The sequence below is a fragment of the Emys orbicularis genome, chromosome 3, assembly GCF_028017835.1.
Source record: "Emys orbicularis isolate rEmyOrb1 chromosome 3, rEmyOrb1.hap1, whole genome shotgun sequence".
NCBI lineage: Eukaryota > Metazoa > Chordata > Testudines > Emydidae > Emys > Emys orbicularis.
In genome coordinates, this window is record NC_088685.1 from 159,367,111 (window position 1) to 159,385,624 (window position 18,514).

Genomic DNA, 18,514 nt, shown 5'->3' on the forward strand with positions numbered 1-18,514 from the left:
CTCCTAGGGCCTATTGTTTTTCCTAATGGCCCATTGCTCTGAATAGGTCCTTCTCCACCCACTATCTAGACTGAAAGCATCTTGTCTAGTGGGCGTTGCCCAGGTGTAACTACATTTGAAATACAGATACATAGTCAATATTCATAACTTCAGATACAAAAGTGATACATGCATGCAAATCATAACTTTTCCAATGACCCCTTATATGATTTATCTTGCATATATTACATTATAATTGTCATAATATCATAATAATATCACTGCAAAGAATATGGAGTGCAGTGTCAAAGGTATGTTTAAGCTAATGAGGTAGTCTGAGGAGTCAGCACTGGTTCCAGAGGCTGGGCAGTAGGTTGCATGGTCACTGCTCTGCACCATGAGCATTTGCATAGAGGACTGAAGATAGGGACAATGCATGGGCTCTGTTCAGACTCTGGAGGCTTAAAACACCTGGAGATTCAGCAATTGGATCACTGCTCAGTAGTTTGGCGAGGGAGAGTCCCCTCTTTGCTACCTATGTGTGTATCAGGGTGCAAGTGGGATAAGGCTACGTATGCTCTGTCCCTTCCTTTGCACATTCATGTGTGACTAAGCACAATCTAACTATAGTTAACATAGTCTGTCTTTACCTTATTTTCAGATACTTAAATGGGAAAGGCATTGGGAAGTCATTACTCAATTTTTAATCTGTATTTAAATTCAGCCATTTTCATTTATGTAAATAGGAGTTATGAATGATTAAAAACTGAATAAGAATTCCAAAATTTTGCTGATTGATTATGGAAGCGAGAACATAATGGTGTCATTTATAATCTGTTAACTTCTGTAAAACAGAGATAGCGGTAACCTTTTTACAGTAATTATGTTAATTAGATTCAGTAAAGGAGGAAGTGTCATTATAAGGCCCTATTTTCAAATGCTAATAGCTAGCTGAAAATTTTACCAGTTGTGATTTTCTATTTTACTGTCAGCAGTTTGCCCAAATGCAGTTTTCTTTTGTGTGTGGAAAGTTTGTCATAATTATTTTGGGGCACTGTCAGACTATCCAACTATATGAAAATTGTATCTTAAAAAAAAAATCAAATTTACTCTTGAATAACTAGAAAATGGATGATTTTCAAAATGTATCCTGCAACCATAGTACCTTGTACTTATTCATTATTTGTATTACCATGGCATCTAGTACTGCAATCTCATCTTATCCCGCATCCCACAAGCTAACCCCTATTCCTCTACAGACTTAGGCATCTGAGTAACTTTTTTCTTTTGGTGGTTAGTTCCACTAAACTCAACAGATGAAAGAAATGGAGGCCCAATTGAAGTCCATAGGAACCATAGGCGAAAATTAGCAGGTGTTTAGCACCCACCGCCAGCCAAGCTCCCCCTCTCCCGCCCACCCTCCAGTGCCTCTCCCTCGATGGCAGCCCCGCTGATCACTCCTCCCCCTCCATCCCAGCGTCTCCCACCTGCTACGAACAGCTGTTCGCCTGGGAGGGAGGGGGAGGAGTGGGGATGCGGTATGCTCAGGGGAGGGGGTGGAAAGAGGCGGAGCGGAGCAGAGGCGGGGGCTTCGGGGAAGGGGTGGAGTGGGGGCGGGGTCTGGGCGGAGAGGGGGAGGCGTTGAGCACTCCCCAGGTAGAGGGGAAGTCTGCGCCTATGATGGTTTTGATTATTCACCAGCATAAAGTTATTCACGGGTATAAGTATTTGCAGGCTCTTGGCCTATGATGAATTAGACCATGTTACATCTCGGATAGGAAACCTCCAAAGAACATCAGGATGCTACATTTGGTGGCATTCTTCCCTCATAGTTGGGGTTTGAGGTCCTCATGTAATATGGAAGATACTGTAGAAGTTCAAATTGTTCCAGTCATTATTGATTATAAACATTACGTTTCCTACAGCTTTAGGACCTGATCCAGAGCCCTTTGGAGTCAACGGGAGTCTTTCCACTGATTTTTAAAGAGCTTTGGATCAGTCTTTTATGAGGATAACTGCCTTTAACATGTTAGGATATTAGGTTTAGAAATAGCATTTAATTTAATCAATAATAGGAAAAGAATTATATGTATCATAAAGAGAAATTACATTTTTGAGTTCAGTAGTATCTTCAGGCTGAGAATACTAAAGAATTAAAAGGGGGAAAACAGCATGGAGTTCCAGTTACAATATATTTCTATAGTGTCTACTTAACTGTTACAGAAAGAGAAGCACTTGTATACATTTTACACCTTGAGATGCTTTTCTTGTTTCCAGAACTATGATGTACAACCAGCTTTTTTTGGCTGATGAATTATTTCTAAGCTGCTTGCTTTATATCCAAGGACTGTGTGAAGATGCATGTAACATTAATTGCTGCAAAGGATCAGAAGATAATGCAATTTATTTGATAAAGGTGAGCAAAGCAACAATATTTTAAGTGTAAATACACAAAAAATTAATGGCTCCATATCTCACACATCAGTAAATATTAGTGATGAAAAAGATATGATAAGATATTCTTGGATAATTCTGAAAAACGGCAACAAAGGCATTTGAGGTATGGGGCATGTGAGCACATGACTGGTTATAGAGTTTTCATTTCCAACAAAACAAGTGAATGGGGAATTGGGGGTCAGCTTGCCAACTGATGATTTGAAGTATCCGTTTAAGAATTGATGTGCATCATTTAAAGTGTGTGAATTGTACAGTGTGTCACCAATACAATGCAGTATATTATTGTGACATGAAATCATTTGTACTAAGATAGATTTTAAACTTTTTGGGGCTATCTCACTGGTGACTTTGGGCATGTCACTTCCCTTATCTGTACTCCAGTTATCTCATCGGTTAAATGGGGATAATGATACTAACCTCTTTCGTAAAGCACTTTGAGATTTATGGATGAAAAGTACAAGAGGTAGGTTTTACCCCACTGTTGTGATTATTTCATTTATATGTGTATTGTGGGGCCCTGATTGGGGCCTCCAGGTGCCATCTACCACAATACAGAAAATAAACTCTGTAAATACTGATGGAATCTGCCATAAAGCAACAAGGTGATCTGAAAAAAAATTAAGTACCATATTTTTTTTCATCGCAATAGGAATCTAGTATTGTTTTAGACAGTTTTTTCTATATTTGACCATTTGTAAACCAGCTACATTTTATGCATTTTAAGTACAATTTTTACAATGATATTTTATTTGTTCACTGGAATCTTCTTAGCTTGCTTTTCCTTTTGCTGTGTACCCCTCAATTCTATACAAAATATCACTGTTAAACTAATATTTCTTCATTGAGTGGTTTTCTAGATGTCTTCCATTCGTGATATTGCACATCCCTTAATGCCAGAGACTGGAACTTTTTTCTTGCTAGCAGTCGCCCTGTTGGTCCACGGATGCTCCTGGAATGCCCCTCCTGTTCCACCTCCGACGGCATAAAGAGACAGGGTTGACCAACTGCCACTCAGTTCTTTCAACAATGGCCTTAGATTAGAGGCAGAACACTTTAGCAGTCCCTTATCTCTGTTTTAAACTTGGGCAGTTAAGTGTTGTAAATATTTTTTGTTTTAGTCAGATAGCTTTAGATAAGTTCTTTGTTAGTATTTTAGTGTTAGCTAGCATTTTAAGATAGTTTTAACGTTTAGTTAAGTGCTAGGTGATAGGCAGCTATGTGGGCTCCTAAATCTCTTGGTTTTAAAACATGCCTTTCATGTAACGTTGCCTGGTCAGAGATGCTCGTAAGTGTTTTCGTATCTAGGTTGGGGGCATATTCCTAATAAATGTGCTATCTGCTGTTCTTTTGGCTAGCAGTCTCAGAAGAACAGGGAGATTAAATTGAGGATGTATCTCCTGGACAGATGTGAGACCTGACTCAGATCCTGGTGAGTCAGATAGTCGGTCTCCAATATTCCCTCTATAAGTAGTGTTTCTGTGGCAGTTAAAAATCTTTGGCTGAAAAGGGAAACATTTCTTTCTCCAGATCCTTTGAAGAAAAAGAAGACAAGATTCAAATTGCTGTTTTGGAAGGCATAGATAGGTGTTTTCTGAAGCCTTGAAGCATGCCTCTGAGAGATTGGTACTGTTAAAGAGAATGCCTTCAGATCATTCTGAGGCTTCAGTGCCACCTTTGCAGGTAACAGTAGCATCTTCTGTATGTACTTCATTGGTACTCAAGGATTTAATACCAGGTACCATCTCAGTTCAAGGATGCTGCTTCCCTGACTACTTTCTTCTTGGTATTGTGTACAACTTTACTGATAGGTTATACAGCTCCAGCATCGGTACTGATTACTTCAGCTCCCACATACATGGTACCATTAGATTTAGTGATATGTGACCATTCAGAATCACCAATATTGGCTCATGCTGACAATCCATTATTGGTACCATATATGGGTGAATCATTGGTACTGGCTATTGAACATCTGCCTGCAGGATCTGGCACTCACTTAATGAAGACACCTCCTTGAGCTAGTCATCTTTGTTTGAGAGAATGTTCATTGGCTTCTGAGGCAAGTTTGAAGGGATCTCTTTCTTACCCGCCTGCCTATGGTTCCCAAGATTTATCCTAAAATCAGACTTCAGAAATCTTCCCAGAAGGATTATATATTAGATTCCAAGGCCAGAAGGGACCTCCTGTATAACGCAGGCCATGGAACTGCCCCAAAATAATTTCTAGAGCATATTTTTTAGAAAAATATTCAATCCTGATTTTAAAATTGCCAGTTACTTATCCTCACTGTTAAAAATGTATGCCTTATTTCCAGTATGAATTAGTCTAGCTTTGAATTCTAGCCACTGGATCATGTTATACCTTTCCCTGCTAGATTGAAAAGACCCATTTTCAAATATTTGTTACCCATATAGACTGTACTCAAGTCACCCCTTAACCTTCTATTTGTTAAGCTATATAGAACGAGCTCCTTGTATCTGTCACTGTAAGGCACGTTTTCTAATCCTTTAATCATTTTTGTGGCTCTTCTCTGAATCCTCTCCAATTTTTCAACATCTTTCTTGAATTGTGGGAACCAGAACTGGATACAGTATTCCAGCAGCAGTCACACCAGTGTCAAATAGAAAGGCAAAATAAATTATATACTCTTACTTGAGATTCCCCTCTTTATGCATCCAAAGACTGCATTAGCCCTTTTGACCACAGCATCGCATTGGGAGTTTATGTTCAGCTGATTATTCACCACGAGCCCTAAATGTTTGTCAGAGTCACTGCTTATGCGGATAGTCTTTTTTGTCTTGTATATATGGCCTACATTATTTGTTCCTAGACACATGCATTTACATTTAGCAGTATTAAAACATATTGGTTATGTCCAGCTTACCAAGTGGATCAGATAGCTCTGTACCAGTGACCTGTCTTCATTACCACTCCCCCAATTCTGTGTAATCTGCTAATGTTATCAGTAATTTTTATTTTATTCCAGGTCATTGATAAAAATATAAAATATATTTGGGCCAAGAACACCCCCTCCTCCCCCGTGGGACCCCACTTTTATCTGGAAACAAAAGTTCAAAATACTGGCTCTTGCTGTTATAGTTATAGTCCCATGACTGAATCTGCTGGATTGGTTTACAGCTCTGGATATGCTTGATGGGTATGTTCACATCTCCATCTATCCAGCTTGCAAACAATATTTAAGATTTGTGGTAGGAAGGGCACATACCAGTACTGAATGTTGCTTTCAGTTTGGCTTTGGTTCCAAGGATCTTCATAATTGTCTGGGCGTGGTGGCAGCATTCCTCAGATGACACAACAGCAGAGTAGATCAGTTGTTGGACAGTTGGCTTCTTTGGGGCTTTTCATAAAAGTAAGTAATGGATCACATCATCTTCACTCTCTGTTGTTTCTCAAATGTAGGTCTAAGGGCTAGTCTACACTGACAATGTTAAAGTGCTGCTGCGGCAGCTCTTTAATGTGGCTTGTGTAGTCGCGGCAGAGTGCTGGTGCACTGTCTACATTGGTGTTTTACAGCGCTGAATCTTGCTGCGTTCAGGGGGGTGTTTTTTCACACTCCTGAGCGAGAAAGTTGCAGTGCTGTAAAGTGCCAGTGTAGGCAAGCCCTAAGAGTTCACATGAAGAAATCAAACATAATTCCTTCTCAAAAAGTGGGAAATTACAGGGGTGATGATGGATTCAAAGACAATGTGAGTAGATCCTCCTCAGAACAGATTAGAAAACCTGGTGAATGTCATACTACTCGTGCAAAGAAATTCTTTAATGATTGTCAGAATGTGTCCGAGACTATTTAGGGTACATAGTATCATGCTGGTTTCTTTCCTCAGTCCATGCTATAACTTCATCTTCTCTCATAGTGGTTGAAGAGAATCCTAGAGTTTAATTCCAGAAGGGGCCACCAGAATGTCTAGTCTGACTTGTTTATATATCACAGACCACCTAGCACCCCCACACTATACTCAACAACTGAAAGGAGATCAGAGTATTACAGCACACAGGAGACAAGACTATTATGAGCCACAGGCAGAGAATAGCAGAGCCCAACATGCATCAGTATCTAGGACCCCAGCATTGGCCAGGAAATAAATTAGTGAGAAACACCCAAATAATCCTGGCAAATGATCTGTACCCATGTTCTACAGAGGAAGGCGAACACCCCCCCCCCCCTCCGCAAGGTCACTGTCAATCTGACCTGGGGGAATATTCCTTCCCAACACCACATAAGGCTATCAGTTAGCCCAGTGGTTCTCAAACTTCTGTACTGGTGACTCCTTTCACATAGCAAGCCTCTGAGTGCAACTCCCCCCATATAAAAAGTGTTTTTAATTTATACATTTAACATCATTATGAATGCTGGAGGCAAAGCGGGGTTTTGGGTGAAGGCTGACAGCTCGTGACCCCCCCGGAATAACCTTGCGACTCCCTGAGGGGTCCCGACCCCCAGTTTGAGAACCCCTGAGTTAGCCCCTGAGTATGTGAGCAAAAACCAGCCAGCAAAGCATCTGAGAGGGAGAATGCTGTATGCCACCTCAGAGCTCTGGCCCGTCCTGTCCAATGTGTCCCCTCTTCAACTGTAGTAACCTCTGATGCTTCAGAGGAAGGAGATAAACAACAAAAAGTCCCAGAATATGTTGGGGAGAAAAAAAATCCCTTCCTGACCCCTGCAGGGGGCTGGCTGAAACCCTGAACCATGAGCTTTTAGACAATAACCAGAAGTGAGCTCCAGAGCTGCTGAGTCCTGCCCCCTACCATCATAAGCAACTCCATCATGCAGTTTCCTCCTGAGGGAATTCTGCGCCAAAAAAAATTAAAAATTCTGCTCCCAAGATTTTAAAATTCTGCTTATTTTATTTGTCAATAAATAAATTGAAGTTTAAAATTATGGAGATATACCTATCTCATAGAACTGGAAGGGACCTTGAAAGTCCAGCCCCCTGCCTTCACAAGTACTGATTTTTGCCCCAGATCCCTAAGTGGCCCCCTTCAAGGATTGAACTCACAACCCTGGGTTTAGCAGGCCAATGCTCAAACCACTGAGCTATCCCTCCCCCACAGGCTCCAGCATGGCAGTGGGGAGCATAGGCCACTAGTTGCAGAGAGGTGGGAGCTCACCCTTCAGCCCCCTCTTCCCCAGTGCACGGACTGAGCAGTAAGGATGCACCCAACACTGACACAATGCAAGGGCCAGGCCAGCCCCAGAAACACCCCAGGGCCCTGACCCTCCACGCCAGGTGAACCAAGGTAGCAAGCAAGAGCGACAATCTCACACGCCCAGCCCTGTCTCCCAATCCAGGTATGGGGCAAGGAGGCTCAACCTGGCAGGATCCAAGTGTGGAGGGGCTTGGTGCGGGTGGCTCCGTGGGGGGTCCGGGTGCGGGGGGGGATCTGAATGCCTAGGAGCTCGGGAGATTCCAGGGGCAGAGGGAATGGGACTCTGAAGGGGGTGCAGTGAAGGTGGTTGGGGCTCAGCAGGAGTGGTCTGGGTGCTGGGAGAGTGGAGATTGGTGTGGTCGAGGTGCAGGTGCAGCTGGTTGGGACTCAGTGGGGTGGGAGTTTGGGTGCAGGGGGCACAGTGGGGTGGTCCAGGTGCGGGGGGGGGTGGGACTCATCAGGGTGGGGGTTCAAATGCAGGGAAACTTAGCAGGGGGTGGTCCAGATGCAGGGGGGTGGAGCTCTGCTGGGGTCTGGGTGCAGGGGGATGGAGCTCGGTGGAGGGGTATAAGCTCTTCCAGTCTCTCTCCTCATAAAATAAGCCTTCCATTCTCCTGACCATCCTAGTAGTGCTTGTATGTGCCTGTTCCAGTTTAAATTAATCATTCTTGAACACGGGTGACCAGAATTGTACACAATATTCAAACGAGGTCTTACCAGTGGCTTATTAATGGGATTAATACTTCTCTGTCTCTACTGGAAATGCCTCGCCAAGTACATCCTAGGATCACATTTGCCTTTTTCAGAGCTGCAACACATTGGTGCTCATAGTCATCCTGTGATTGACTCTCAACCAGGTTTCTCTCCTCCTTTGTCGCTTCCAACTGATGAGCCCCCAGCAGGTAGCAGAAATTCTGATTATTAGACTGCAAGTGTGTGACCTTGTACTTTGTACTATTGAATTTCATCTCATTTCTGTCACTCCAGTGTTCAAGGCTGTCCAGATCTTCATGTATAATATTCTGATCCTCCCCTAAGTTGATGATGACTCCCAACTTAGTAGTATCAGCATATTTCATTAGGACACTCCTACTTTTTGTGCCAATGTCATTAATAAAAATATTGAATGATACTGGTCCCCAGACTGATCCTTGGGAAACTCCACTAATAACCTCCCTTTAGTCCAATAATTCACCTTTCCGTACAATTCGTTGCCTTCTTCCTGTTACCTGATTCCACATCCACCTTACAATGCTTGTACTGATCCCCATCTTCCCTAATTTAACTAATGATTTTCCATATGATACCATGTCAAATGCTTTACTGAAGTCCAGTTCCCTTGTCTAAAAAATCAGTTATTTTAGCAAAGAAGGAAATCAGGTTAGTTTGGCATGATCTATCATTGGTAAACCCATGTTGCACTACATCACCTTTACCATTAACTTCTGTGAATTTAATTACTCTTTCCTAAACAGTTCACTCTAAAACCTTGCATACTACTGAGGTCAGATTCAAAGGACAGATTAAAAGGACTATAATTGCCCAGACCACGTTTTCCCCCCCTTTCTGAAATATTAGTATGATGTTAGCTATTCTCCAGTCATATGGTACTACCCCCACATAGATAGATTTATTAATAACCCTTGCTACCGGACTAGCAATCGCATGTGCCATTTCTTTCAGTATTCTGTGATGGAATACATCAGGTGCCCCTGATTTGAGTGCATTAAGCTCCTTAGGTGTTTCTTCCACCTTGGAGGTGGTACTTTTCTAGACACACATTTCCATCAGCAGTACTGCCTTCATGCATATGCTCCTTATTATCATCCTTATTGAAAACTGAGGCAAAGTATTCATTTAGTTTTTGGCCATACCTAGATTATCATTAATCTTCCCCTCTGCATTACATAGCGGTTCATTCTCATCCTTCCTTATTCTCATTTTATTTATATAACTAAAAATCCTTTTAGTATTTATTATAATTTCCCTGGCAAGAGCTAATTCAGCTTGATTTTTAGCAATTCTCACTTTATTTCTACATTTTCTAACCTCCGTGATGTAGCTTTTTGTTCATCAGTCCCCTTTTTCCATTCCTTCTGGCACTCTGCTTACTCCTAATAATGTTTTTGAGGTGGTGGTTCATCCAGCTGGATCCAGAGCCTTTCCCTACAAATCCCCCCCCCCCCCAATGTTTGGGATGCAAATTTCAGATCGCTTTTGTATAGTTGATTTGCAGAATTTCTAAGCCTCTGCATTTAAGCCTTTAAGCTCTTTTGTCCAGTTGACCTCTTCAACTAACTCCCTTAATTTCCCAGAATCTGCCCTTTTGAAATAAAAAAATTGTAGTTGATGACTTGGTGTTGATTATCTTTCCATTTAATTTAAACTGAATCAGCTTTTGATCACTTGATCCAAGGTTATTTCCTTTAACCAGCTTGTCTCAGTAACGATAGGATAAAGAAAGCAGACCTATCTTATCCAGGAATAAGTTGTCCCTACCAATACTAACAGCATTTATTCTCCAATCTATATCCAGGAAGTTAGTCTCCCATTATGAAATGAATCCCAAAGTATTTCTCTCTAATAATATTAGAGATTATTATCCATATCCAAGATTGACCCAGAGGGTCTATAGCAGACTCCTAATATTATCCCAACAGACCCTCTTTTACAATTCTTTCCCAAGGCGATTTTGACCCAGACAGATTATTTTATTCATACTGTCACTTCATATTTCATTACAGTTACCGCTTCATTGATGTACAGTGCTATTTCATCACCTTATTCCTTTCTCTCCTAAACACACATTTCTTTCAAAACCAGTATGTCAGTCATGAATGCTATTCCACCATGTTTCTGTAATCCCTAGAATATCTGGTTTGACCTTCTGCACCAATAGTTCCATTTCCTCCATTTTACTGCCCAGACTCCTTGCATTCATGTAGACGCATTTCAGTTGTTTCCCTTGGACTTCACCCAGTTTTCTAGCTAGACTGGATATAGTCCTATAGTGTAAAACCTGCCTGAATACTACTCTAAACAACATTTCCATTTTTTTCTCCTTCCTTTTCATACTCTTACCTTGTGGTGTTCCATTATCCCTTACTGCATCTTCATCTTGTGGATTGAAGCCAGGCGTAGAGATTTCACAAGTTTCTCCCAACCTTCTCCCCATATCTTCTAGCATAAAGTCCTTCTTATCAATCATTCTAGTCTTGATCCCAGAAGGTTAATACCCCAGGTACTCTAGTGGAGTCCATCAGTTGAAGAGTCTTTTTTCTGTGAGTTCTTGTCCATGGTCAATCATCCCAAAACCGTCCTCATAGCACTTATCCTTAACATTGTACATTCTGTCTTTACAGTTCCCCAGTGAGTTCTGATGTCCCTTCATTAGTGGTTAGATGCTTCTCAGGCTTGCAAAGGCCTTCCATTTGTGCTTCCTCAACCAACTCTAATGGATACCTCCAAACTGGGTTGGGATGCTTACATCCAAACGTCATCAGACTCGAGCATTGTGGCCTCGGAAAGAGACTCTTCTACATACATATGGTGTTGGAACTTTGAACAGTTCATCTGGTCTGTATAATCTTTCACCTGATTCAGGCCAAAAAGTGTTGGAGATGTTGCTTACCCTCCAATTCCACTGATTCCAAGAACTTTAGTGAAGCTCAAGCAAGACTCAGCTTCCATGAGTCTCATCGCACCAGCATGTCCCAGACCATACTGGCTTCTGGATGGTTGATACCACCACAGATTGCCCCTCTTCTGGTTCCCAACTTGATATCAGAGAATAATTGGACAATTCTTTACCTGAAAGTGTCATCCCTACATCTGACAGCCTGGAAGCTAGCTTCTTGAATGAGACTTAGAAATTGTGTTCTCAAGCAGTTCAGGGCATTTTAATGAATAGTAGAAGCTTTCCACTTGAGCAACTTGGAAAAGATTGGATAATTGGCTCCAGAGTCTTAATATTTCACCTTTTCAGTTTGACATACCTTCCATTTTAGATTACCTTCTGTCCTTAAAATCGTCTGCATTGTTGATCAGTTCCATTAAAGTGCACCTAGCTTCAGTATTTGCCTATCATCCTAAGAATGATGGTTTTAATATATTTTCTTATCCTACTTCTCAAAGATTTCTTAAGCATTTCCAGCTATAAAGGATCTGTATGCTCCATGAATTCTGAACGTTGTGTTGTCTAGTTTAATGAAAACCCTGTTTGAACCTTTAGCTACTTGTCCATTAAATCTTCTGTCCATGAAAACAGTATTTTTAGTAGCGATTATTTCTGCACGAAGAGTGGGTGAAAATGTAGAGGTCTGGTCATGCCTATATGATTTTTCAGAGGGATAAGGTTTTATTAAGGGCTTATCCAAGTTTCTTGCCTAAGATTGTGAATGAGTTTCATGTTAACCAGTCAATTAACTTACCAATATTTTGTCCAAAACCTCACACTAATAGAGTAGAAAGGACTCTAGTCAGAGTCCCAACTTTAGCCTTTTATCTGAACAGAACTAAATCTTTTAGGCTTTCTTTAATTATTTGTGGCACCAAAAGAGTTAAGGATAAGCAGATTGTTTTTCTCAGATACTTTCAAATTGGATTTCAAGATGTATTAAATTGTGCTATCAATTTGCAAGTTGGGATGCCCCGTTGGCAGTTAGGACCCATTTTACAAGAGCCCAAGGTGCTTCCGTAGCTTATTAATAATGTCTCTGTTTTAGAAATTTGTAAGGCACATGGGCATCTGTCCATACTTTCATGAGCATGCAGTTGAACAGGCAACTAGAGAAGATGCAGCCTTTGATAAAGAAGTGCTTAGATCTGTCTTTATGTAAAACTTTGATACGCACCTCCATTTGTTAACTGCTTTTCAATCTCCATAAGTGGAAGACATATAGACAAATGAGGTTACTCATTTACAGTAACTGATGAGTTGTCTATATGTATTCCATGACCTGCCCTCCTTCCCCACAATTCAAAGTCCTTACAAGATTTTGGCTGGTGAAGGATCTGAGTGACAGTTGGTCTGCCCTGACCCTTTATGCCCTCTGGGAAGGTGGAAGCAGGATGGGTGCATTCTGTGAACATGTGTGGACCGCAGGAGACTGCTAGCAGGAAAAAAATCTGACCTCTGGCGCTAGAGGGTGTGCAATACTATAAGTGCAATACGTATAGACAGCGCATCTTGAACAACATCAATTACTATAAGGTAAGTAACCTCTCTTTTTCTCTTCTACTGCTCTAACCACCATATGTTTCTGTCTCGCACACACACATACTCCCTATTTAAGTTTCTTCACTGGTTCTGCATGACCTGCATTAAAATTAAACTCATTTGTCCTCATCTTCCTGCACTGAAATTAAATTAATTGTCCTCACCTTCCAGGCTTTATGTAGCTCTTCCCCTGCCTATATTGCACTTTTCTGTCATCTCAAACTATTCTTCCACTTGAAGGCTTGCACTCTGACAGTTGTCCTTCCTCTTGTGTTCACTTTGCATTTTGGGGCCTAGTGCCTGTATGCTGCTACTGTCCAGGAGGATGGGTTGGGGTGACACATGAGCTGATGTCTAACTGCTAGGTTTTCTTTCACGACTCATGGTATTTTTTCCATTCATTCATTTAGGTGGACAGATCTCGCACATATTCCTTGGATGAGTTTTGTGAGGAGCAATATCAACAGAACAAAGAAGCACTTCATCAGCTACAGGCTTTCAGGGAGAAAGTAATTAAAGCCATTCAAAGTACTTTTTTAAGGGTAATTATTTAAGATCCTTTGCTATTTTTATTTTTATGGTTTTATCCTACATGTGTTGTTCCTCTTCAAGTTCTATTAAAAAACTATTAGGCATTTGCAATATGAGAAGAGTAGGTACCTGTTCATGCAAACTACAAGAACATTTATTGTATTCTATTTTTCCATATAATAAAATTTTCCTTTTTGTTCTTTTCTCTACTTAATAGAAATATTATATCATATATAATTTTCTTTTAAGAGCCATGTAGTTTCAGTGAGGTCTATAGTTTAATGATTTTGAAATTCAATCAAATATTTATTTAATATAATACCATGCTTTGAAGGCCACTTCCAGAAGTGGAAACTGACTGTACATAGAAAATAATTAATTGTACACTAGGTGCTGTCAAATGGATTAAATAAATGGAAAAAAGAGAGAAATCATGTTTCTTTTCTAATTTCTTTCAGTTATAATAATCTTGGGTGTTACTTGTTACAATAGCACATTAAGAATTTCCAGACAGAAGTATGATTTTTTTTTTTAAATTGAAGGTGTCAATATACATATTGTAAAATGGCATTTGGGTGATACAATTTTTCTAAGACTTCATAACAGAGGCTTTAACGCCTATGTATACAATGCTACTGAAGACTGCATAAGAGCCGTCTGCTTTGGGGCAAAATAAACTTTGCCTATTAATGGTTCTGGTCCTGCAGCCCTTGCTCACATTAGTAGTCCTGTTCATTTTAATGAAACTATGTAGGAGAGTAAGGGTTGCATGATTGTGCTCTTTGTTAGGGCCATAGAAACCTTTCCACTCAAATGTATAGGTCTTTAAATTGTGTGGTCTGTTTGAGTGAGAGTGGGACTATTTGAATGAGTCTCTTCAGCCCTGTGCACTTTTGCCTGATATGTAGGGTAGACACATGCTATGGTGTGTCACAACCAGGACATGAGTGCTCTGGTCTTGTGGGTAGGACCAGGCATCATGCCTAGTGGTCAGAGCAGGAGTAGGCCCTGGTGGTTGGAGCAAGAGTTGGAACGGGGAGCCAAGCTAGGGGTCAGTCAGGAACTAGGAGTCAGGTGTCGGGGATCAGAGCTGTAAGCAGGAATCAGGAGTCAAGCCAAGGATCAGAGCCAGAGTAAAGTGTCAAGCCATGAATCAGAGCTGGAGTCCAAAGCAGGGAATGAGATTAGGATAGCAACGGGCCAGGTACTGCCGGGTTGCACAGACAGCTTCCTGGAACTCCCTCCATGCTTAAATAGTGCACCTGGACCAATCTAGGGTGAGGGGTGCTACTAATTGAGTCTTCAGTAGGTGGAAAGAACAGGAGTACTTGTGGCACCTTAGAGACTAACAAATTTATGAGAGCATAAGCTTTCGTGGGCTACAACCCACTTCTTCGGATGCATCCGAAGAAGTGGGTTGTAGCCCACGAAAGCTTATGCTCTCATAAATTTGTTAGTCTCTAAGGTGCCACAAGTACTCCTGTTCTTTTTGCGGATACAGACTAACACGGCTGCTACTCTGAAACCGTTCAGTAGGTGGCACATCCTATGGCATTTAGTCCCCCCCTACCCTGGGTTTATAGAGCATGTATTGTGGCTCTGCCATGGCTACCGAGTGGTGGTGTGTAAGCATCAGTCACCTGGAGCCCTGCAGACGGGGATTCTAGTCCTCTAGATACTTACACAGTGATAGTGATGGGAAAAAACCCTCTATTGTGAATCCGAAGAGGTGGTAGCTAGTGGTGTCTACATCAGCACTTAGGTTGGCTTAATTGCATCTCTCTGGGGTGTGAATTTTAGGTGTAGACCAATCACCTTTATGTGTCTTCCAGACCTTTGGCTTCCTCTCAGAACTAAAGACAGTGAGGCCAGGTCTACTAAAAAGTTAGGTTGACCCAGCTACATTGCTCAGGGATATGAAAGATCCACTACCCCACAGAAAGTAGTTAAACTGACCTAATGCCCAATGTAGAAAATGTTAGATTGCAGGGAGAATTCTTCTATTGTTCTATCTAGTGCCTCTTGGGGAGGTGGATTAACAACAGCGATGGGAGAACCCCACCTGTCGCTATAATGATTGTCTACACTGAAATGCTACAGCAGCACAGCTACAGCATTTGTAGTGAAGACATAGCCTGAGAGTCAGTAAGCACATCACAACAGTTGGGACATCTTCTCTGGGGAGGATTAACTAAGCGAAAGTTAAAATACACAAGTCCTAGGAAAGGAGAGTGTCAGGATCCACAGATCTTGAACCTGGATCTAGCCCAGTATCTGGTCTTCTGACAGTGACCAATGCCAGGTGCTTTAGAGTGAATGAACAGAACAGGCAGTCATCAAGTGATCCATCCCCTGTCATCCACTCCCAGTTTCTGGCAAAGAGAGACTTGGGACACTCAGAGAATAGTGTTGCATCCCTGCCCATCCTGACTAATAGCCATTGATGTACCTATCCTTCATGAATTTATCTAGTTCTTTTTTTGAAACCTGTTATAGTTTTGGCCTTCACAACATCCTCTGGCGAAGAGTTCCACAGGTTGACTGTGCATTGTGTGAAGAAGTACTTCCTTTTGTTTGTTTTAAACCTGCTGCCTATTAATTTCATTGGGTGACCCCTAGTTATGCGAAGGAGTAAATAACATATCCTTATTCACTTTCTCCATACCAGTCAAGATTTTATAGCCCTCTATCATATCCTCCCTTAGTCGTCTATTTTCCAAGATGAAAAGTCCCAGTCTTTTTAATCTCTCCTCATACGGAAGTTGTTCTATACCACTAATCATGTTACTTGTCCTTCTCTATATCATTTCCAATTCCAATATATCTTTTTTGAGATGGAGTGTCCAGATCTGCATACAGTATTGAAGATGTGGGTGTACCATGGATTTATATAGAGGCATTATGATATTTTCTGTCTTATCTATCCCTTTCCTAATGGTTCCTAACATTCTGTTAGCTTTGACTGCTGCAGCACATTGAGCAGATGTTTTCAGAGAACTATCCACAGTGACTCCAAGATCTGTTTCTTGAGTGGTAACAGCTAATTCAGAGCCCATCGTTTTATATGTATAGTTGGGATTATGTTTTCCAGTGTGCGTTACTTTGCATTTATCAACATTGAATTTCACCTGCCATTTTGTTGCTAAGTCACCCAGTTTTGAGAGATCCCTCTGTAACTCTTCGCAGTCTACTTTGGACTTAACTATCTTGAGTAGTTTTGTATCATCTGCAAATTTTGCAACCTCACTTTTTACCCCTCTTTCCAGATCATTTTTGAACACGTTGAACTGTACTGGTCCCAGTACAGACTCCTGGGGAACACCACTATTAACCTTTCTCCATTCTGAAAACTGACCATTTATTCCTACCCTTTGTTTTCTATCTTTTAACCAGTTACTGATCTATGAGAGGACCTTCCCTCTTATCCCATGACTACTTACTTTGCTTAAGAGCATTTGGTGAGGGACCTTGCCAAAGTGTTTCTGAAAGTCTAAGTACACTATATCCACTGGATCACCCTTGTCCATGTATTTGTTGACCCTCTCAAAGAATTCTAATAGATTGGTGAAGTGTGATTTTTTTCCTTCACAAAAACCATGTTGACTCTTCCCTGTGTTCATCTATGTGTCTGATAATTATGTTCTTTACTGTAGTTTCAACCAATTTGCCTGATACTGAAGTTAGGCTTACTGGCGTATAATTGCCAGGATCGCCCCAGGAGCCTTTTTAAAAAATTGGTGTCACGTTAGCTATCCTCCAGTCATCTGGTACAGAAGCTGACTTAAATGATAGGTTACATACCACAGTTAGTATTTCTGTAATTTCCTATTGAGGTCCTTCAGAAGTCTTGGATGAATACCATCCTGGTCCTGGTGACTTACTACTGTTAATTTATCAATTTGTTCCAAAACTACTTTCTACTGACACCTCAGTCTGGGACAGTTCTTCAGATTTGTCACCTAAAAAGAATGGCTCAAGTGGGAAGTTTGCTCTTCAAATTCTTTTTGGCCTGCTTAATTATACTTTTACACTTCACTTACCAGAGTTTATGCTCCTTTCTATTGTCCTCAGTAGCCTTTAACTTCCAATTTTTAAATGATGCCTTTTTGCCTCTGACTGCTTCTTTTACTTTTTTGTTTAACCACGGTGGCACTTTTTTGGTCCTCTTACTATGTTTTTTAATTTGGGGTATACATTTAAATTGAGCCTCTATTATGGTATCTTTAAAAAGTTTCCAGGCAGCTTGCAGGGATTTCACTTTTGGGGCTGTACCTTTTAATTTCTTTTTCAACTAGCTTCCTCATTTTTGTGTAGTTTCCCTTTCTAAAATTAAATGCTGCTGTGGTGGGCTTCTTTGGTGTTAAATTTAATTATATTATGGTCACTATTACCAAGTGGTTCCTCTATATTCACCTCTTGAACCAGATCCTGTGCTCCACTTAGGACTAAATCAAGAATTGCATCTCCAGGACTAGCTGCTCCAAGAAACAGTCATTTATGGTGTCAAGAAATTTTATTTCTGCATCCCGTCCTGAGGTGATGTGTACCCAGTCAATATGGGGATAATTGAAATCCCCCTTTATTTTTGAGTTGGCGGCCTTCTCATCATGGCTGCCATCCGTCCAGTGGCTTGCTAGTAACTAGTGGTATGAGTGGCTAATGGAACCCTGGCACCACCAAAGGCACTGTCAACTGGTGTCCTGATTAGAGGAGTGCCCAGCCCCATCAGTTGGTCCATCTGCTGTAGTTAAACCATAAGGAGGCACAGGAAGTTGTCTGTGCAACTGGGTGAATTCCTGGTTGGCGGTTACATTGGTCCCTGCTTTCTCACTTGACTCTTTAGCCCTGCTTTCCTGACTTGTCCCTGGTTCCTGCCTTGTTCCTGATTCCCTGCCCCCTGTTTCTGACTCCAGCTCCATCCCTTGACTCGACTGTCTGACTCTGATTCTGACTCTTACCCTTGGCTCAAGTCCTCACTCTGACTCTGACCCTTAGCTTAATGCTCTGACCTTTGGGTAGACTGATTCCTGCTTCAATCACTAGGGATGACTGCCCAAGCTCCGGTCCTGACAGAAAGCTCCAGTACATATAATAAAATTTTCAAGCTACAGTTAAGCACTTACACAGAAAGCTTTAATGATTTGCACATGGATAGAATTC

At 41.3% G+C, this 18,514-nt stretch overlaps 1 protein-coding gene across 1 annotated transcript in view; it reads left to right on the forward strand.

The window, feature by feature from the left end:
• DNAH14 (dynein axonemal heavy chain 14) overlaps positions 1-18,514 on the forward strand; it is a 451,367-nt gene that overhangs the window by 45,176 nt on the left and 387,677 nt on the right. The window contains 2 exon segments of the mRNA XM_065401478.1: positions 2,257-2,395; positions 13,234-13,365. Of these exon segments, the coding sequence (XP_065257550.1) occupies positions 2,257-2,395; positions 13,234-13,365 (271 nt within the window).